At 43.9% G+C, this 22429-nt stretch overlaps 1 protein-coding gene across 1 annotated transcript in view; it reads left to right on the top strand.

Annotated features, from left to right (window-relative positions):
- LOC111957470 (proprotein convertase subtilisin/kexin type 5-like) overlaps positions 1–9406 on the top strand; it is a 40923-nt gene extending 31517 nt beyond the window's left edge. The window contains 10 exon segments of the mRNA XM_023978298.1: positions 699–887; positions 1148–1284; positions 1840–1965; positions 3280–3382; positions 4546–4739; positions 5088–5172; positions 5961–6064; positions 6179–6317; positions 6595–6710; positions 7799–9406. Coding sequence (XP_023834066.1) covers positions 699–887; positions 1148–1284; positions 1840–1965; positions 3280–3382; positions 4546–4739; positions 5088–5172; positions 5961–6064; positions 6179–6317; positions 6595–6710; positions 7799–7914 — 1309 coding nt within the window. The 3' untranslated portion in view covers positions 7915–9406.
- The last annotated feature ends 13023 nt before the right edge of the window (positions 9407–22429 follow it).

Raw genomic sequence — 22429 nt, 5'->3', positions numbered from 1 at the left:
AGTTTTAAAGTATGAGATTAACTATAAAACTGTTTTTTTTCTCTCTCTCTGACCCATGGCAATCTGTGTAGAATTACAGGAAATTAGATTTAAAACGGCAACATTTTCTCTCGGCGTCATGGCAAAATGTGTAGAATTGCAGGAGATTAGCTATAAAACTACATTTTTCTCTTTGCCCCATGGCAAAATGTGTAGAATTGTAGAAAGTTACCTTGCTCAGGCCCCGTAAAATTACGGTACACCACTGCCCCAAGCACACTTACATGCAGATAGATCTACACCCCAACACATTTACTCACACACACTAGTGTGGATTCTGGTGTCGTGTTTAGGAGCATACACAGGGTGTCACCCGTCCCCACTGCCATCCTCTGGCTTAGTCATCTAAACTCTGCTGTCTGTTCTTTAATGGCCCATATGCTGCGGACTCAGCTGTGAATTCAATTCTATTCAAATCAGACCAATTAAATGAAGTAATATTAACTAGACTAGAGCCTCTTGAAAGTAAATATTTGAACATTGATTGATTGTGTGCGCTCAATAACCCAGTGTTGAGATGAATCAATACTCCGTGATAGCTGGTTAGCACCTGGCTCGTTTACTCTGTGAGTTCCACTTCCTATCTTGTCAGATTTAGATTCTGATTGGGTGACTGCTCTGACACTGACATCTGATTGGTTGCTTCCCTCTGCCTGCAGGACGATCCGCCCAGAGCACCTGGTGCGCTCCGTGTACAAGGCCACCGGCTGCATCGACAACTTCAACCACCATGTCATCTACCTGGAGCATGTGGTCGTACGCATCACCATCACGCACCCACGCCGCGGCGACCTGTCTATCAACCTCACGTCGCCCTCGGGAACCAAGTCCCAGCTGCTCGCCAACAGGTGAACCTCCCCTTCAGTTCTATTCCTCTCACACTCTACACACCAGCGTTTCTTCCTGGCACTAACACAACTGATTCGACCAATCCTTAAGCCGTTGATTAGTTGAACCAGGTGTGTTGGTACTGGACCGGAATATAAAAAGCCTGCCTGCTCCTGTGGCTTCCCAGGACCAGGAATGAAGAAACGTTCTACTTCTGTGTCTTTCCAGTGTGTTGTCTGAATGTGGTCGAACAGTGTGGTCCCTGTGTGCTTTCCTCTAGGTTGTTTGACCACTCCATGGAGGGTTTTAAGAACTGGGAGTTTATGACCACTCACTGCTGGGGGGAGAAGGCGGCTGGGGACTGGATCCTGGAGATCCATGACTCCCCCTCGCAGCTCCGCAGCCAGAAAGTCCCAGGTACAGTAGACTAGAGAAGCCACTCTGTCTAAAGGAGTGACCGTACCAATGGAAAATATGCTTTAAAAAAGTCAACTATCCCCTTAAAGGGGCAATCTGCTATTGCTGCATCCATTTTTGGACTTAGAAATTAATGATATGTACCCCTTGATTTGTGAAGAATATAACATAAATACCTCATAAATGCCTCATGAGCTTGTCGTACCACATCAGAACCCCAAATATGAGCTTGTTTTCCTCCAATGTTTGTAAACGATGTAAACAAACACTATATGGTTAAAACGATCATTTTTGATGTCATGGATGGTCAGGTCTGTCTTAGCTCTGTCTTTGAATTTGAGAGTGGTTACATTTCTCCAGGCCCATCCCTAAGCTTTTTACCGGAACAGGGGCGGGGAGACCACTTTATTGTTTTGACTTAGGATTGCCTCTTGTTTTAAATGATACTCGAGATAACCACAGTTATATTGCTTAGCAGTATACCGATGTGTCCTTTTCTTTCTCTCTCTCTTTGTCTGTCTGTCTGTCTGCTGTGCTGGGCGACACAACCCCCAGGCAAGCTGAAGGAGTGGTCCCTGGTGCTTTATGGCACCTCTGTGCACCCGTACTCCTCCATGCGCAGCGACAAGCCCCGCTCGGCCGAGCCCCCTGCAGACGAAGAGTTCATTGAGGAGTACAACGGTGAGTGGGGAAGATGACGGAGGGAGGAACTGTAAGGAAAAAGAGATGGAGGACAGAATACAAGAATCCTGTTATAAGGGAGACGTTGTAGGAAAGGGGGGAGCAAATGGAGGAGAGACTAAGTGGGAAGGAAAAAGGATCAGGGCCAGGCACTTACACCAAGTGAACCTATATAGAATAAACATTTGATTCTCTCTACCTCTCTGTCTGTTCTGTAACTCTCTGTTTGCTACCTCTTTATTGTTCCTCTCGCACTACCTTGAACCGCTTTCCTTGCAGATCTCTGTACCTTTTTCTGTTTTCTCTCGCTCTGCTCTCTCCTTTACTTTCTACCATCTCTGTTCTCTCTCCCGCTCGTTCTTCCTCTCTCTGTTCTCTCCTTCACTTGCTACCCCTTTCTGTTATCTCCCTCTTCTCTGTTCTCGTCCTCCTTCTCTGTTCTCTTTCTCTCTCTCGCTGTTTTCTCCCCCTCTCTTTACCTCCGTGGGTTCCCTCTCTCGTAAAATAATAATAATAATTTGGTGGGCGCTTATACACTGAGTACAAAACCTGCTCTTTCCATGACTTAGGCTGACCAAGTGAATACAGGTGAAAGCTATGATCCCTTATTGATGTCACTTGTTAAATCCACTTCAGTCAGTGTAGATGAAGGGGAGGATGAAGGGGAGGTTAGAGAATGATTTTTAAGCCTTGAGACAATTGACACATGGATTGTGTATGTGTGCCATTCAGAGGGTGAATGGGCAAGACAAAAGATTGAAGTGCCTTTGAACAGGGGGTGTGGTAGTAAGTGCCACCGGTTTGTGTCAAGAACTGCAATGCTGCTGGGTTTTCACGCTCAACAGTTGTGGGAAGCATTGGAGAAACCTTCGGAGAGTGGGGTCGCGGAAAGGCTCTGCTATTATCGACGGCGACTCTGGAGCAGTTAGGGATACGTCCACATCGACAGATTAGAATGCGCAACCTTTCGGTTACTGACCCCACACTCTAAACTCTAGGCTACCTGCTGCCCAATGTGAGCATACTTGAGGTTACAGTGAGGCAGCTGATACTCATTAGCCTGTTTGATAAGCCACAGCACACAGCCATGGCAACAGAACATAACATTATGACCCCAACTTTTATATACGCTCGTTAGACATAACATTCTCCTGTCTTCAGCACAACAAGGAACACCTTACACACTCACTCACTGGATGGAATACCAGTCACCTCCCTTTAGTCCGTTTTTGTCTCATTCATAAAGTCTCCACCCTTGTAACATGAGAAACTGCAGTACCCATAATGCTCTGTTTAACAAATCCTCTTTACCAGGGCTCTGTGACAGTGAGTGCAACGAGAACGGCTGTGAAGGCCCCGGACCTCACCAGTGCATCAACTGCCTCCATTACTTCCTCAAGTTCAAGAACAACACCAGGTTAGCATGTCAGTGTTCTGGCTTCCTCCTGCAGGCCAAAAGCTGGGTCATGTTCATTAGACACCAACTGAAGAAAACGGACTGAAACGGGGAGGGACTTCTGCTCTTGTCCCCATTAAAAACAGCTTTAAAAAATAATATTTGCCCCCCTGAATTCACCAACATCGGATGTTGTTCATGATTTAGGCGATAGTCATTGGTCGGACTGCGGTATTAGGAATGTTGCACCTTCTCTCACTCATTTGCACTGATTGAAGTGGGTGGTTACCCGATCATTGACACACAGTGAGAACTGTCGTGACAAGACGTGTTCAGTAGGGCATACCGTAAACGCAACGTTTTGTGAAACTAATATCTATGTGAGGAGGTTGAGTCGTGTGATCGTGTGAGGTGGGGATTGAAGTCCACTGTGATTACCTGTTGTCTTTGCGAGCAGCCGAACACAGTACACTAATAAACAAGAAGCCTGCAGGTACCTGGAGACAGCCTGTGAGGGCTTGGCTGCTCTGTCTTGTTCTGTAAAACTTCATCATTAGCCCTCCTAAGAACACAGTGTTTTCCCACTACTTCCAACCCCGGAGTGCTGGGGTGGGGGTTTGGGAAGGGTGGAAAGAAATGGGTGGGGGGGGGGGGGGGGTCGTTTTAATGCTCATAATTATATCCCTATGTTTCTCTTTGATGACCTCGCCAAACTGGTGTGGGTGGGGTTGGCAGGGGGAGGGTGAGCCAACGTGGGAGAGATTTTGGAGCACACGGTTTCACCTTTTGGTTTTTTTGTTTGTTTTTTAACAGTGTGAGAGCGAAGGCTGCAAAGGAGGTTTATGGAGTCATCTCTGCAGATGTGCGTTAAAAGAATACACCTGTTCACCGTACAGAAACGCCAACGCACACACTCGCACTCTCAAATGCAGCCATATAAGCCGATACGCGCACAAACATATGATGTGTGCTCCCCCAGGGGGAGAGGGGTTGTTATTCTGGAATCGTGTGGATTGAGATTTATCACAGTGGTCAGAGTGCAAAAATCCAGCCTCGCACTCAGTTTCTTTTCTCTAGCCTGTTCCCGTAAGCCGATAACCGCAATGATAATGACACATATTTCTCCTCTATCTGTCCTCCCTCCTTCCGTATCTACCCTCTCCTCCTCCCTCTCTCCGCTGCAGGACGTGCGTATCGGAGTGCCCCTCCGGGTTTTTCCGCGACGACAGGAAGCGCTGTAAGAAGTGTTCGTCTGTGTGTGAGACATGTGTTGGTAGTCGTAGCGACCAGTGCTCCACCTGCAGGCCGGGCTTCCACCTTAACGAGGGTTCCAACACCTGCGTGGCCAGCTGTGTGGACGGCTTCTATCTGGACCACGGCAAGTCCAGGTCTACACGCACACACACACACCTACACACACACACAAGGATTATTCTAATATAGGTCTCGAAGTCTGAAATACTTCCAGTTTTCTTTTCTCCCCGGTAGGCGGTGGATTGATTTGATTAATTGATTGATTGAATCAGTCCCAGAGAAGAGGGGAAGTAAGAAAACCAGCAGAGCTGAAAACCTTGAGGCCCAGATTTGAACCCACCCCCTCCTCCACCATCCTCAAACTCAGCCTCTTCTCCCTCACTCACCTCTGACCCCCACACCAATCCTCCTAACCCTCCCAATGCCTCTTTGGTCCCTACGTGACTAGACGTTGTCTTCTCTCGCGTTACAGATTCCAACATGTGCAGGAGATGCAACGAAATCTGCAAGGAGTGCATCACGTCTAATATCTGCACAGAATGCAAACCAGGGACGAGGTACGCCAAGGCAAACCCACTTTCCAACATCCCCTCCCTCACCCGCTGCTGGTTTCTAGTAGTAGTCGAATCGCCAAACAGTCCAGTGAACCATTTTGACGTGTCTCGTGGAGTTTTTGGTGGCTTTTGATCATCTTGATTACCGTTCCAGTTAGATCGAGGGCAAAACACTTTGCAGCATCTCAGAACGTTGTGGTCTTGAACCCAGCCTGCCTCGGGTTGCTTCTGCTAGTGTTCAGTACTGTCTGAGACAGAGGTGGTAACGTGTGCAGTAATCCTTCCGAATGCCGCAAGACCACATACAGTCACTCCTCTTCACCATTCACAGGAAAGAGGGAGGACAGAAACCCAAATCCTTTCTGGGAAATGGAACTAATATAACCCAGCACAGCTGTTTTTCAGCTCAGTGCACCACAGAAACATGTCCTCACAGCAACTTCTCAGAATGAGGTTTAGAACCTGCTGTTCTTGAACAGACTTTTCTGAACAATCCTCTCTAGCCGTTCCAAGTATTTTAACTATTCCACAGCTAGCACACCTGATTCAACTTGTCAACTAATCATCAAGCCCTTGAAAAGGCGAATCAGGTGAGCTAGTTCAGGGCTACAAAAAAATTTTGAAACGTGTGGGGGGTCCCAGAGAAGGGATTTAAAAACCACTGGACTATGTATAGTGTATGATTTCGTTTATGATGTCAGACTAATGTAGGAAAAAGAGAGACCGGTTGCTAGAGAGGTGCGTTGTGTACTAATGTGTGAATGTGTAATTCAGTGTATTGCTCTCTCCAGTCTTCAGGGGAATAGATGTCAGATGACCTGTGACCCCGGGACCTACTACAATGGCCACAGGAGGACCTGCGTGCCGTGCCACCAAGTGTGTGCCACCTGTGCAGGTAACGCTCCTTTCTCAAAGGAAAGATGGGGCCTACTACTACTCAGTTGCCCAAAGTAAATTTCTATCTTTTGCCCAAAGTGAAGTCTCTGCACTGCTCACCGTCTCTCTGCAGGCACGGGGATGGAGGCGTGTATCAAGTGTGCAGAGAGCTACTTAATGGAGGAGTGGCGCTGTGTGTCCACATGCAGCGTGGGATACTACATGGCCGAGCAGACCTTGGACAATGGCGACGTCAACAAGTCCTGCAGGAAGTGAGTTGGATTGACGCGCACAAATTCCACACCTTCCACTTCCTCCTCACTTTTGACACCTCCTCCCTACAAACCTGGCATGTTTATCCTGGCATGTTTAACTGCCTCAAACCGGCCTCTAATCTTCCAAACATCTGTCCTATATCTATGGTCCCTTAAACCTGCTGTTTCCTCCTTTAATCCTCTACCTCTACTCACAGGCTTTGTGGAAAGTGTTGCCTTCTTATTGCCCAAACTTTCTCTACCCCCCCCCCCCCCCCCCCCCCCCCTCCCCCAGGTGTGACCACAGCTGCTACTCCTGCACAGGGCCCGGCGAGACGAACTGCAGCACCTGTGTGAACGGCTATAACCTAGAGGCAGGAGTGTGTGTGGTCAGCACCATCTGCAAAGATGGTGAGTACTAGAGACCCCTCTAATGTATATCATAGACTCTTTATTTCAGGAGCTCGTTCTAGCGGTGGCTGGTCACTGCGCAGGTCGCAGCTTCCTTAGACTTCCGTAGACTTTCTTAGCTCTCCCCTCTCATCTAGTTTTCTTCCTATCTGCCCCTCACCCTCATCTGTCACATTCTCTCGTTATCGCTCTTTTCCATATTCTCTCCTACCTTTTAGTAGGCCCTTTTTTGTCGCGATCTTTTGCTCGTGTATTGACTCCTACCTAATCTATCCCAATCTCCCTTTTACATCTTGTCTAAATTGTGCGTGTTTAAAATGTTTTTGGCATTCCGGTGACTCAGCTAACCTTTTCAGCCCTAGCCTACAGGGCCCATTTGTCTGCGAGACATGATGTTTGTGAGTCGTGACCATAGAGTTGAAAAGAAAGCCCACCCCTATCTTTGCCATTAGTGCGTCTGTGAACGCGTGGGCAACGGCATTAAGGCCAATCCATTTCTTTGCCTTCTGCTTTTATGAGTTTATTTGTGGTTCGTAAAACAAACTCTACCTACTGTACTGGGGTGTTTGTACTGTAGTTAATAAAACAGGATTTGTGGCATCTCTATGGTCAAGAACTTTCTTAAGATGTTCTGATTGTATTCAAAGTGTCATCCCCAGTCTGTCCATGACCCACTGAAACCAAGAGAAAGTGTTTTATTGACTATCTGGTAATGAATCACTTCAGCTTGTAACCAACTCAAGACACTCTTGGTTTTTGAGTGCACTGCAAGTTTAAATGTCCATTATTTCAAATTGAGGTTACAACAGACTGGCGACCCACTTCTTGTGTGCAAAGTCATCTCTGATGAAAAATCACTTGAAATTGTCCCTGTTTGAAACTGATTGAAATGTTTTTTCTATTTTTCCCAAAATGTCTGTTTTAACTTTCTGACATGGATCCAATCATTCCTGCTGGACTACAATCTTTCCCCTCCAATGAACTTCACATCTCTCATGGATCAAAATCTGTCACCTGACCCCTCTCCTGACCAATCCCACGGTTCTGCGTGTCGTCGTCCCCATCTCTTCTTCCTGGTCGGTGGAAAGCAAATGAAGAATTTTGGGCGGAAGGCAGTTTCTGTGTGCTCGTGAAAAAGAACAATCTGTGCCAGAGGAAAGTGCTGCAGCAACTGTGCTGTAGAACATGCTCGCTAAAAGGGTGACTGGACATCCCGCGAAGGGGATGGGGGGGGGGCGGCACCCCTCTACCCCAGCCTGCTCACTCAGTTACATAATTTATAAGAAAATCTGTGCCTCTTAAGGGACTACGTCGGAGGTGTGATGACAGAACTACAACAAACCTACCTTTTCCTGTTCTGGGACAAGTGGTCAGGGCGACAGTAGCAACTGGGCCTTACTAAAAAAATGAAAACAAATAATGTGTCGGTATTTTGTGACCAAAGCATCGATGCCAAAATAATTGTACCCTTTTCCAGTGTAGGATGTGTAGGTTGCCGGAGGAACCTTGTGAATCTGTTTCCCTTCGTGTTCCCCTCCTCGTCAAGATTAACAATGCACAGGTGAAAGCTGATGAACGTACCAACTCCCGGCTGTGTGTTTGTAAATAAACGTAAAAGCTCACTCAATAATGTGAAAACTGTCTGGGTTAAGTTTGCTATCTGCTAAGTGAGGATACATGCGCACATGAACGCACGCGCACGCACACAGCAGGATTGTGCAAACACTTGAATTGATAGTTGTGAAAATCATGTCCCCATTCTACATGTAGCCATTGTGTGCCACAGGAATTAGAGGTTGCTAAACTGTCATCTATGTTTCAGGTAGTGTGTGCGTGTGAGAGAGAAAATGTTACAGGTACCTTTGACTCACTTAGGTTCAGACAAATCATTCCACACCACATTACCTAAATCGGGGTCATGTTTATTAGGCACAAAACGTAAGAAAAATGACTTAAACAGGTAGGGACTACCTGATCTCGTCCAATAGGAAACACTTGTTGTTTTTTTTCGTACATTTAAAAAAAATTGTGTGCCCTAATGAACAAGACCCATATCTTACTGCTACATGAGACTATGGGGCCATTGCACTTTCACAAACAGCAGCACGATCAGGGCTTTATTCCACAACATTGCACGGTTACGTCATTGCATTCAAACAGAGTTGGTACTGTATTGACCTTGATCATCTAACAATTTTGATATGATAGATGTTTTTGGTGGACTTCATTTCAATTTTATTCTATCCTTGCGAGCTGCCACACATTCAAGACATGTCCGTGACACTTTAGCAAACGGCATGCATTTCATAAAGGTCATGCTCATTAGGCACCAAACGGAAGAAAACAGATTGCATGACGTATTGAAATGTTTTCTGTTGTGTGCTCCGATGAACACGACTCAGGTTGTAAGCGCCTCTGAGAGTCCATGACAATGGTTGGTGCTGGAAAATGTAACCACGGTCTGTCTCTGTCACATACAGGCTATGGGACTCAACTTTTGTAGTGGTTGAGGAAAAACCTGTTGATAAATCCTGTTCCAGAAGGCATACTGAGGTGGATACAGCACTGTGTTCCAATAAATATTCTCAATGTGGGTTTATACCTTTTGAACAATTACTGTAGTTGTGTTGTACTGATGATTTGTCTTTTGATTTGAAATAAAAATTGATTGATCCCTTTGGATGAACAAAAATGTATTCTTGGTCATTGTTGAAGATTACTTAGATTTGATTAGTTGGTATCAGAGTACTAGGTTGTTTTTATTGTACACCAGTGTCAATGTTATTTATATATATATATATATTAATGGCATTACTCCTCCAATACCTAGTCTGGGATTTTTTTAACTTCAATGTTATTTTTTTATTAAAATGGTTAATCTGTTAATCTTTGTTGTTTTTTCTGCTAGGCTCTGTTGGTCATTTATGGTCGTTGTGAATTTAATCATTTCCCCACTTTATTTGGGTTGTGTTTATTAGACACAAAATGGAAAAATAACTAGCTGAAACAGGGAGGGACTACCTGGACTTGTTTTATAAGAAATGCAAATTTTAGTTTTACATTATGAAAAGTTATAAAACGTTTTCTGTTGTGAGCCCTAATGAACACAACACTGGTTGTATGATAAACCTCCCAGCCTGTTCCTTACTTAACATTATGTTCCTGTAAGTTCAAGTTTTAGCAAGAAGTTACAGGATGTATCTAATATAATTGTATTTGGTCCCATTAGCTTTTGTCCAACACATTCAAATCTACGTAGTGTTTTTAATAGTTCATTACTTTTTTTTGCCATGCAGCAGTGTAGCTAACTACTGGATCTACACAAAACATTTTTGCAAAAAGAAAATAATGGGTGAAGTAGGCAAATTATAAAAAATTTCGGCATCAGCTAATGGCTGTTACGTAGACCGTATTACCGCCACGCTGGCGGTCACGAGTCATGATGACAGTCAAATTCCACGTGACCTCTTAGTCACGGTAATTAGGCTTCTCCCTGGTCTGATGCTGCTGATGGTCATTAGTAGCCTACCAAACTTGTTAACTGCCTGGTACTCAGCACTCTATTGTCCCTCTAATCACTCCGACATCAATGGAAAATCGAGTCAAACACTTCATGGCCTCTATTAAAAAGAGGATCCCATTAGCTTTCTATAAGCTATGCCTACTATATCTATTTCTCAACTTTCCTAATATTAAGCACATTGCTTCTCTTTACAACAGGAGTATAGCCTACTTGACTGGCATGAAAGTGAACCTGTTCGAGACAGGTGCCTGATAATGGTCCATTCTAAATCAAAACTAATTTCACACATATGCAGTACCAGTCAAAATTTTGGACACACCTACTCATTCAAGGGTTTACATTTTTTCTACATTGTAGAATATTAGTGAAAGCATCAAAACTATGAAATAACACATGGAATCATGTAGTAACCAAAAAAGTGTTGAACAAACAAAATATATTTGAGATTGTTCAAAGTAGCCACCCTTTGCCTTGATGACAGCTTTGCACACTCTTGGCATTCTCTCAACCAGCTTCATTTCAATTAACAGGTGTGCCTTGTTAAAAGTCAATTTGTCGAATTTCCTTCCTTCTTCATGCATTTGAGCCAATCAGTTGTGTTGTGACAAGGTAGGGGTGGTATACAGAAGATAGCCCGATTTGGTAAAAGACCAAGTCCATATTATGGCAAGAACAGCTCAAATAATTTAACTAGGCAAGTCAGTTAAGAACAAATTCTTATTTACAATGACGGCCTACCCCAGACGACACTGGGCCATGTGTGCGTCGGCCTATGGGACTCCCAATCACAGCCGGATGTGATAGAGCCAGGATTCGAACCAGGGACTGTAGTGACGCCTCTTGCACTGAGATGCAGTGCCTTAGACCGCTGCACCACTCGGGAGCAAAGAGAAACGACAGTCGATTATTACTTTAAGACATGAAGGTCAGTCAATGCGGAGCATTTCAAGAACTTTGAGTAGTGCAGTCGCAAAAAATATCAAGTGCTATGATGAAATTAGCTCCATGAGGACCTCCACAGGAAAGGAAGACCCAGAGATACATCTGCTGCATAGAATAAGTTCATGAGAGTTAACTGCACCTCAGATTGCAGCCCAAAGAAATGCTTCACAAAGTTAAAGTAACAGACACATCTCAACTTCAACTGTTTAGAGGAGACTGCGTGAATCAGGCCTTCATGGTCGAATTGCTGCAAAGAAACCACTACTAAAGGACACTAATAATAAGAAGAGACTTGCTTGTGCCAAGAAACACGAGCAATGGACATTAGACCGGCGGAAATCTGGCCTTTGTTCTGTTGAGCCCAAATTTGAGATTTTTGGTTCCAACCGCTGTGTCTTTGTGAGATGCAGAGTAGGTGAAAGGATGATCTCCGCATGTGTGGTTCCCACTGTGAAGCATGGAGGAGAAGGTGTGATGGTGTGGGGGTGCTTTGCTGGTGACACTGTAGAATTCAAGGCACTCTTAACCAGCATGATTACCACAGTATTCTGCAGCGATACGCCATCCCATCAGGTTTGCGCTTAGTGGGAGTATCATTTGTTTTTGAACAGGACAATGACCCAACACACCCCCAGGCTGTGTAAGGGATATTTGACCAAGAAGGAGAGTGATGGAGTGCTGCATCAGATGACCTGGCCTCCACAATCACCCGACCTAAACCCAATTGAGATGGTTTGGGATGAGTTGGACCGCAGAGCGAAGGAAAAGCAGCCAACAAGTGCTCAGCATATGTGGGAACTCTTTCAAGACTGTTGGAAAAGCATTCCTGGTGAAGCTGGTTGAGAGAATGCCAAGAGTGCGCAAAGCTGTCATCAAGGCAAAGGGTGGCTACTTTGAAGAATATAAAATATATTTTGATTTGTTTAACACTTTTTTTTGGTTACTACATGATTTCTTATGTGTTATTTCATAGATTTGATGTCTTCACTATTATTATACAATGTAGAAAATAGTAAAAATGAAGAAAAACCCCTGAATGAGTAGGTGTGTCCAAACTTTTGACTGGTACTGTATATTATTATGTAGAGATTAAATCAAGAATACTTGTGAATGATATACAGTGCATTCGGAAAAGTATTCAGACCACTTTACTTTTTCCAGGTGAACTTTGCCCCAGTCTGATGTCCAGAGCGCTCTGGAGCATGTTTTCATCAAGGATCTATCTGTACTTTGCTCCGTTCATCTTTGCCTCCGTCCTGACTAGTCTCCCAGTCCCTGCCCCTGAAAAACATCCCAACAGCATGATGCTGCCAGCACCTTGCTTCACCGTAGGGATGGTACCAGGTTTCATCCAGACGAGACGTGACGCTTGGCATTCAGGCCAAAGATTTAAATCTTGATTTCATCAGACCAGAGAATCTTGTTTTTCATGGTCTGAGAGTCCTTTAGGTGCCTGTTGGCAAACTCCAAGCGGGCTGTCATGTGCCTTTTACTGAGCAGTGGCTTCCGTCTGGCCACTCTACCATAAAGGCCTAATTGGTGGAGGGCTGCAGAGATGTTTGTCCTTCTGGGAGATTCTCCCATCTCCACAGAGGAACTCTGTAACTCTGTCAGAGTGACCATTGGGTTATTGGTCACCTCCCTGACCAAGGCCCTGCTCCCCTGATTCCTCAGTTTGGCCGGGCGGCCAGCTTTAGGAAGATTCTTGGTAGTTCCAAACTTCTTCAATTTAAGAATGATGGAGGCCACTGTGTTCGTGGGGACCTTCAATGCTGCAGAAATCTTTTTGGTACCCTTCCTCAGATCTGTGCCCCGACACAATCCTGTCTCGGAGCTCTACAGACAATTCCTTCGACCTCATGGCTTGGTTTTTGCTCTGACATGCACTGTTAACTGTCGTACCTTTAAATAGACAGGTGTGTGCCTTTCCAAATCATGTCCAATCAATTGAATTTACCACAGGTAGACTCCGAATAAAGTTGTAGAAACATCTCAAGGACGATCAATGAAAACAGGATGCATCTGAGCTCAATTTCGAGTCTCATAGCAAATGGTCTGAATACTTAAGTAAATAAGGTATTTCAGATTTTTTTATTTTTTATAAATGTGCAATCATTTCTAAAAACCTGTTTGCTTTGTCGTTAAGGGGTATTGTGTTTAGATAATTTTTTATTTAATCCATTTTAGAATACGGCTGTAACGTAATAAAATGTGGAAAAGTCAAGGGGTCTGAATACTTTCCAAATGCACTGTAAATAGGAATCCAGGTCTGGTATCTAGGGTCCATAACAGGCAGCGCAAAATGCTTTTTCTGCTGTCAGAGATTGCCCTCTGAAGGTCAGCCAACTGCATCACTCCAACAACTCCGCTTCTCCAAAGTGACATTTTCTTTCTTTCTTTGAGTGGTTATAGTCGTTTGTCGAGTTTAGTTTCTCTCCCTGAGTTTTGTTCCACCCCTCCCGTGTGTGTGTGTGTGTTGGGGAGAGGGGCTATTTGTATGGCAGTAGCCCAGGCTCATCTGAACGGGAGCTTCTGCCCACTGTATTTATAGCACAAAGAGATGCTTTTGTTTTGCCCCTGAAAACAATTCAGCTTTTCTCAGAAAGCCAGAGCACACAGTCAGTGACCTCGCACTGCTACCCTCGGAAGGCTGTGACCCGCCCCCCACGTGTGGTAGGACATGACTGACAGAGGGTGGAGGTTGGAGTGGGGGTGTCACAGCCAATGTTCCCTCTAACATTGTGAAAATTCTGTGCAACTTCCGGTGCGCGTTTACTGTAAACACTGAGGCTGTACCTGCTTTATGTTACAGTTTTAACAGAGGCCATGTAGGCTACTGTGGCTTTAGTATTAACTAAAGGGGAAAACTCTAGAAAGAGTGAAGTTCAGTCTCGTGCTTCTCTCCGCGGGCTGATATTTTGGGGCTGATATTTCTTCTGCCAACGCAGTATTGGTTACACAGACTTTTGGCCTCCCATCCTATTCTAACCACCTCTCGCCGGCTTTGTATTCATGTTACCTGATGAAATTGCTGTACAATATGATCTTGTTGCCATCTGATGCACATTCAGATGTCATAAATCAGTACCGCAGAGCTCTCCCTGTACTATGCCGTGCCTTGATTGTATTACTGTTGATGCTATCTGGAAATGTGCATGTTCACCCTGGCCCACCTACTGTTGCTAGCCCCAATTCTGACTTGTGCTATGATATCTGCTTCACTGATTTCTGCTCGTAAAAGCCTGGGTTTTTACACGTTAACACTTGAAGCTTATTACCTAAAATGGATCAATTGAAAGTGTGGGTTCAGAGCTCCGATCCAGATGTGTTGGTCATTACTGAGACGTGGTTAAGGAAGAGTGTTTTGAATACTGATGTTAACCTTTCTGGTTATAACCTTTTTCAACAAGACAGATCTTCCAAAGTTTGGGGAGTGGCAATCTTTACCAAGGATCACCTTCAGTGCTCAGTTGTCTCCACCAAGTCTGTCCCCAAACAATTTGATTTGCTGGTTTTAAGCATTAAACTTTCAAATAGCTCTTTGTTGACTGTCGCTGGGTGTTATCGTCCTCCATCAGCACTGACCTGTACCCTACCTGCCCTAAGCTCTGTCCTGGCCCCTTACACTAAGTCTGAATTTGTCCTGCTAGGTGACCTAAACTGGGACATGCTTAAACCACCTGACCAAGTCCTAAAGCACTGGGACTCCCTACATTTTTCTCAGACTATCGCCAATCCCACAAGGTATGACTCCAAACACCCAGAAAAGGCTACATTCTGTTAAAGGTTCCCAAAGCACACACATCCCTGGGTCGCTCCTCTTTTCAGTTCGCTGCAGCTAGCGACTGGAACGAGCTGCAACAAACACTCAAATTGGACAGTTTATCTCAATCTCTTCATTGAAAGACTCAATCATGGGCACTCTTACTGACAGTTGTGGCTGCTTTGCGTGATGTATTGTTGTCTCTACCTTCTTGCCCTTTGTGCTGTTGACTGTGCCCAACAATGTTTGTACCATGTTTTGTGCTGCTACCATGTTGTGTTGCTACCATGCTGTGTTGTCATGTGTTGCTGCCTTGTTATGTTGTTGTCTTAGGTCTCTCTTTATGTAGTGTTGTGTTGTCTCTCTTGTCGTGATGTGTGTTTTGTCCTATATTTATATATATAATTTATTTTTATCCCAGCCCTCGTCCCCGCAGGAGGCCTTTTGCATTTTGGTAGGCCGTCATTGTAAGTAACAATTTGTTCTTAACTGACTTGCCTAGTTAAATAAAGGTTAAATAAAAATAAATAAATAACCAGGCTAGCGCAGTGCATCTCGTTTCGGCATGACACTGCTCAGCTCAGTAGTATAAAAAGGGTATTCGTCATACCACAGATAGGTGTCAGGTGTGTGAGATGAGTTCTAGTAGGTCCTAGGTAGGGTTGTGTAAGTATATTCTCCCTCTCTGTTTTCAGGTGAGTACCTGAACAGGTATTGGAAATGCCACCTGCTATAAGTGCACAGGTCCTGAGGAGGACTGCATGAGCTGCCCATCCAGCAGGTGAGATGGACACACTGCAGTGGATTAGAGAATGGGTCATATTCATTAGTGCACACGTCACAAAATTGCAACTGAAACAGAAAACAAAGGTCTTGTAATGGACAAGTTTAGACCTTGGAGCACCTTTTGATACACTGAATGTCTGTGAGATGACTGAACATCATGTCATTTGATAAACATCACGTTGGGAGTTCAGCCTTAACAAATGTAATGTTCTGATGAATGATGATCATGTCTGGTAGATACAAAACCCAAAATACTTTTCATGTCGATATTATTATTGGAATTCTATTTTAGGTAACGATTTTACGTTAACTGTGTATTATGAAGCATACATTAAAGCAGTTTTATATGAGAGGGCGTGGCACAATTGCTTTTCTACAACAGAGTTACCAATTAAATGAAAACGTTATTTTGACAAATGTATTTATATGGTACTATTTCATCCCTCCGTGAGATTATACTGTAGTCCCCGACACAAATCTAGGGTTGCCAGTCAAACTGACTCGTTGTTCGTTCCATTGCGGTTCGTTCTATTGGCACGCTTTGCAGGCTCTTCACTCTTGCTATAGCCAACTACACAGCTAACATAATCACTTCCAAGTTCAGACTGAAACTGGAGAGACAGCTAAACAGCTGCATTTCATTTGACCTGTTATTCTATTGACATGTCTTTGGATAAAAACTATGCTGATGCATGACTACGCCACTCAGAGAAAAGCTGTCTGTCTCGTCCTGACTCTGGGCCAGTGGAGATCGCGTTTGAAAATTGAAACAAATGTTGCAAAGGTCTGAGAGGCAGTAGCCTAGTGATGCACGGTTTGACTTTTAACCAGTAGTCCCCGTGGTTATATTTGCGAGGTGGGCGGGTCTAGGGTCATGCAATACTGTGTTGTTGGAAGGCTGGTGGGTGACGTGGCGGGTTGAATAAAGAGAAAACAATACCTCCATACATGTGTCATTCTTGTGCAATTTATATCTATAGGTTACACAGAGTTTTTTTATCTCATTATTTTAGGCTATCTGGCATTAGCGCGTATGCTAAACCTGAACTTTAGGGCCTAACTGTGCGTGCCAAATAGCCTACATGCCAATCTCCAAATGCTTTTAGGAATGGGCAGAAGAAAAGTCAATCCATGAATTTAATTGGTATTCACACATTTGTTTTTGAGGTAGAATTACTGTAATGTTGTTGATGCCAAATTGCAAACCTTATTTGCACCTTCTCTATTACAGAACCAATGGGTGTGCCTGAGTCTTATCCTCTCTCTACTAGGTAAGCTGTTTCAACCTGGAACACTGTTCTCCTGCTTTGGTCTTTTTCAGTCAATGCAGGAAGTGTGTGAAGCGTTTTGTACCAGCGCAGATCTAACAATAAATAATCAACATACCAAATCAGTTCATGTTTTGTCACATAAACTGAAATTAGGCGAACTATTAGAATTTTAGCAACCAGAAAATGGCGGAGTGTTTTCTGCATAGTGCACCTTTAATATTGTGATTCACATATACACTATGACCCCGATCTGAATGCTGCAACTGAAACCTCGACTATGACTGGACAGGGTTTGGATATTTGTGATAATGACCTAAAAGGGGTTCAGAAGAACACCAGAACACAATTTTATGTTTGTTCCATGGCAAACCATCTCTCTAGCTACCCCTTATTCCACACTATGCCTTTTTTGGCCCATGGTCCCTCAACTTCAGACAATTTGGAACTCTCCATCTTATCTCTATAAACCCGCCCTACCTTCACCCATTTTCCCTCTGCTGCTTCCTTCACTTGTTCTTCTCCCGATTTGATGACATCTAGACTCAGTAACACGTTTAAAAGTGTTGTGGTGTATTGTTTTTGCTACTTTTTTCCACCTGTATTATGCTGTCATATTTTGGGGTACAGACTGAAAATGCAGTGCTCACAATTGACATCAGCAATATGGACCTAAATTGACAAGACGGCTGTTGATATAGCTGCATTTAGTCTGGGCATCCTTGTTTTGAGTCTGTTAAGTGTGTTTCTCATTCTGCTGGAGTTTTACATACATTTTATGTAAAATTTTACATAAAACCTACCTTACGCATCCAGATCTTCCATTTGTAACTCACCCACCAAAATCTCAATATGCTGTTTTACATTTTGTGTTATTAGTGCTGGACTAATTCCTCAAATGGAAAAGCAGAAGATTCTGTGCACTCTTGGATAGTAATAATCATTCATATGGGGGCTCTTCGATGTCCCAGGTTTGTGGCATTGATGAATAAATCTTTTAATGTTGACTCAAATTCTGATATTTATATGTTATGTATAAAAGGCATATGTATACTTCGTTTACTATTTTGATTCATTTAAAACAATGTAATTGTTGGAGTTAAGGTGTTTGATGGGATTGATGGGTGACCAGGTGGATTCTTGTCAATGCTTACTCATTCATGATTATGGATACATTCAGCAATGAGTTAATCTGGCTTTGAATCTGCAACAGAACATATTTATTTTAACGAGCTGCACTGCACTGCGCTGGCCTGGTTATTTATTTATTTATTTTTGTTTAACCTTTATTTAACTAGGCAAGTCAGTTTAAGAACAAATTCTTATTTACAATGACGGCCTACCAAAAGGCAAAAGGCCTCCTAAAAATATAGGACAAAACACACATCACGAGAAGAGAGACAACACAACACTACATTAAAGAGAGACCTAAGACAACAACATAGCATGGCAGCAACACATGACAACACAACATGGTAACAACACAGCATGGTAGCAACACAACATGACAACAACATGGTAGCAACACAACATGGCAGCAGCACAACATGGTAACAGAACAAAACATGGTACAAACATTATTATGCACAGACAACAACACAAAGGGCAAGAAGGTAGAGACAACAATACATCACGCATGTCAACAAGTTAACTCTGAATTTCTTTAATACAGCAGTGAATTCTGACACCATGACTGAAATATATTTCACCTTGTTCATATACACTGATCAAAAATATAAACACAACATGTAAAGTGTTGGTCCAATGTTTCATGAGCTGAAATAAAAGATCCAAGAAATGTTCCAGGTGCACAAAAAGCTTATTTCTCTCAACTTTTGAGAACAAATTCATTTACAACCCTGTTAGTGAGCATTTTTCCTTTGCCAAGATAATCCATCCACCTGACAGGTGTGGCATATCAAGAAGCTGATTAAACATCATGATCATTACACAGGTGCTGGGGACAATAAAAGACCACTCTAAAATGTGAAGTTTTGTCACACAACACAATGCCACAGATGTCTCAAGTTTTGAGGCTGGACTGAGGGCTTGTAGGCCTGTTGTAAGGCAGGTCCTCACCAGACATCACCGGCAACAACATCGCCTATGGGCACAAACCCACCTTCGCTGGACCAAACAGTACTGGCAAAATGTGCTCTTCACTGACGAGTTGCGGTTTTGTCTCAACAGGGGTGATGGTCGGATTTGCGTTTATCGTCGAAGGAATGAGCGTTACACCGAGGCCTGTACTCTGGAGCGGGATTGATTTGGAGGTGGAGGGCCTGTCATGGTCTGGGGCGGTGTGTCACAGCATCATCAGACTGAGCTTGTTGTCATTGCAGGCAATCTCAACGCTGTGCGTTACAGGGAAGACATTGTCCTCCCTCATGTGCTACCCTTCCTGCAGGCTCATCCTGACATGACCCCCCAGCATGACAATGCCACCAGCCATACTGCTCGTTCTGTGCGTGATTTCCTGCAAGACAGGAATGTCAGTGTTCTGCCATGGCCAGCGAAGAGCCCGGATCTCAATCCCATGGAGCATGTCTGGGACCTGTTGGATCGGAGGGTGAGGGCTAGGGCCATTCCCCCCAGAAATGTCCGGGAACTTGCAGGTGCCTTGGTGGAAGAGTGGGGTAACATCTCACAGCAAGAACTGGCAAATCTGGTGCAGTTATTGAGTAGGAGATGCACTGCAGTAATTAAGCAGCTGGTGGCCACACCAGATACTGAATGTTACTTTTGATTTTGACCCCTCCTTTGTTCAGGGACACATTATTCCATTTCTGTTAGTCACATGTCTGTGGAACTTGTTCAGTTTATGCCTCAGTTGTTGAATCTTGTTATGTTCACACAAATATTTACACATGTTAAGTTTGCTGAAAATAAACGCAGTTGACAGTGAGAGGAAGTTTCTTTTTTTTGCTGAGTTTATTTGCATAATACCTTTTTGAACATGTGACTAGTTTCTGGTAACAAAGTGGCACTGTAAATTTGACTGAACACAGTATAGCAACAATGGATAAGTCCGGACTCGTCTTCCTCATCAATACAGTACGAAACATTAGTAGTAGTATTGTAAACAAAGTCATATTCCTCATTTTCTCTCAGCTATGGAGACAGGTCATTAGCCGGAACCACCTGTGAAAAAGGAGTACAAATTATGCAATGGTTAGCATGTGTGGAAACTTAAAACAGATCATCAATGTACAACTCATGGCAATTGCACTAGTCACAATTCAAATATGTACTAGTCACAATCCAAGTATGGTCTTATTGAGTAGTTATAGCGCAGGTAGGGATGACAATTAATACACTGTTGCCCATTAGGACCAAGAATAACACTGAACTAGACTAAATACTATTGCCACAGCTATTCCAGACGAGGTCAGTCTAACACACTAAGGTGGTCAAGGGCAAATGAAGGGTGAATGAGTTTCAAGTTTTATTAGTCGAATATACGGGATATTCCCCACCCCGTAGCCTCCGGGGGCACGCAGAGGCCAAATCGATCTCCGTATCGCACAACCGTGCGCCTCTCACATTTTGTAACAGTGCAGAGGGCTCCATATAGCTCCTCAGTGACATGATTGGTTGACGGTAGGTGAGGGCGGGAGGTCCTGTATAAACACAAACTCACTTCCTTGACAACTTTCTTCACAACAGATCTGCGCTGCTTGGCCTGACTTCTGCTGAGGCCATACCACCGTAAATGCTGCACGGTCAATGCAGCCGTCGGACTGACCATGCAGCACCTTTAAGTCAAAGTAAGCACTCACACAACCACAAAATAGATTAGTTGAAAGGCACACTGTGTGGTCTTGAGCAAATTAACTTATATAGAAAGGCTTCTCTTCCAAAAATGTATTTTGTAGTCTTCAAATATCCCAACAGGAAAATGAGACTGAATCACACATTCCAGTCCAAACCATAGATCAGCCCCATTCATCGTATCAAGGGACTACCCGCTGTAGATGTCTGACATGATTCGACATGTAAAATCGGTGCGCACTCGGTTCGCAAATTACGTTCAGAGGTGCTAAGTACTCTCGGCCAGCAAACGCTATTGATGTGTCTGAGCCCTAGGTGTGCGCTTGCAAACTCCTTGTTATGAATTTAAAAGCATAGGATTGGTGTAAGCATTGGAAGGAGGGAGTTTGCATGGCTAAATCCATGCGAAAAAAGTAGAAAAGTGCACTGAGAAGGGAAGATAATAGGGACGCATCTCAACAACATGACTTATTGCTTAAATAGACACTGGCTGGATCGTGGTTTTAACCAATCTGCATCCAGGATTAGATCCACCCATTGTATAAAGCTACATGGAGCATTATTAAAATGTATTATTCAAGTTTATTTATGCACAGCACTTTGAGATATGAGTTGATGTAAGAAGGGCTATATAAATACATTTGATTTGATTTGATTTGATATTATGATTGAATGAACAGATTTGATCACAGATGTTAGAAGAGCGAACTGGACTTTAATGTAAAGCCAGTGTTGACTTTATGCAATCGCCTTATCAAGCCCAACTAACTGCAATAGAGAGAGTCACGAGTTTTAAGTTCCTCTGTGTCCACATCACCGAGGACTTGTCATGGACCAAGAACACCACCACTCTTGTTAAGAGGGCACAACAGCGTTTACTTCCTAAGGCGGCTGAAGAAGGCACCCCGGGTCCTCTCCAAACACTACTGCTGCACCATCGAGAGCGTTCTGACCGGTTGCATCACGGCCTGGTGCGGGAATTGTTCTATCCACGACCGCAAGGCCCTCCAGCAGGTGGTGAAGACGGCCCAGTACATCTCCCACCCATTCAGGACATCTACTCAAAACGGTAGCTGAGGAAGGCACACAGCATCATCAAGGACCCCACACACCCCAGCCACGAGCTGTTCTTTCCCTTACTGTGGGCAGACGGTATCGGAGCATGTTTTTTGATACCAACAGGCTCAGAGACAGTTTCTATACAAGCCATCAGACTGCTGAACACTTGAACTGGACTGACCTCCTGCTCTGATTCTCCACACCTTAGCACACATTCACTCACTCATGCACACACCACACAGACGTACACACATAGACTGAACGTATATGTAATATATGTAACAAACTACTCTTTCCATGACATAGACTGACCAGGTGAAAGCTATGATCCCTTATTGATTTCACCTGTTAAAACCACTTCAATCAGTGTAGATGAATGGGAGGAGACAGGTTGAAGAAGGATTTTTAAGCCTTGAGACAATTGAGACATGGGCTGCGTTTCAAACTCAAAGTAGACAGCCCTCGGCTCTAAACCCTCAGCCCTTGAATGGCGTTTTACACCATCACATTCAAGTGTACCTTAAATGTCCCTTGCCCAATCGAGGGAGAGTGATGATCGTAGAGGCAACGTCCTTGGTGGAAATCTTGAGGTTAAGCTTAAAAACAA

Source organism: Salvelinus sp. IW2-2015, linkage group LG33 (genome assembly GCF_002910315.2).
Source record: "Salvelinus sp. IW2-2015 linkage group LG33, ASM291031v2, whole genome shotgun sequence".
NCBI classification, from domain to species: Eukaryota; Metazoa; Chordata; class Actinopteri; order Salmoniformes; family Salmonidae; genus Salvelinus; species Salvelinus sp. IW2-2015.
The sequence above is the reverse complement of the archived record's forward strand: the minus strand, read 5'-3'. Positions and strand labels throughout refer to the sequence as shown.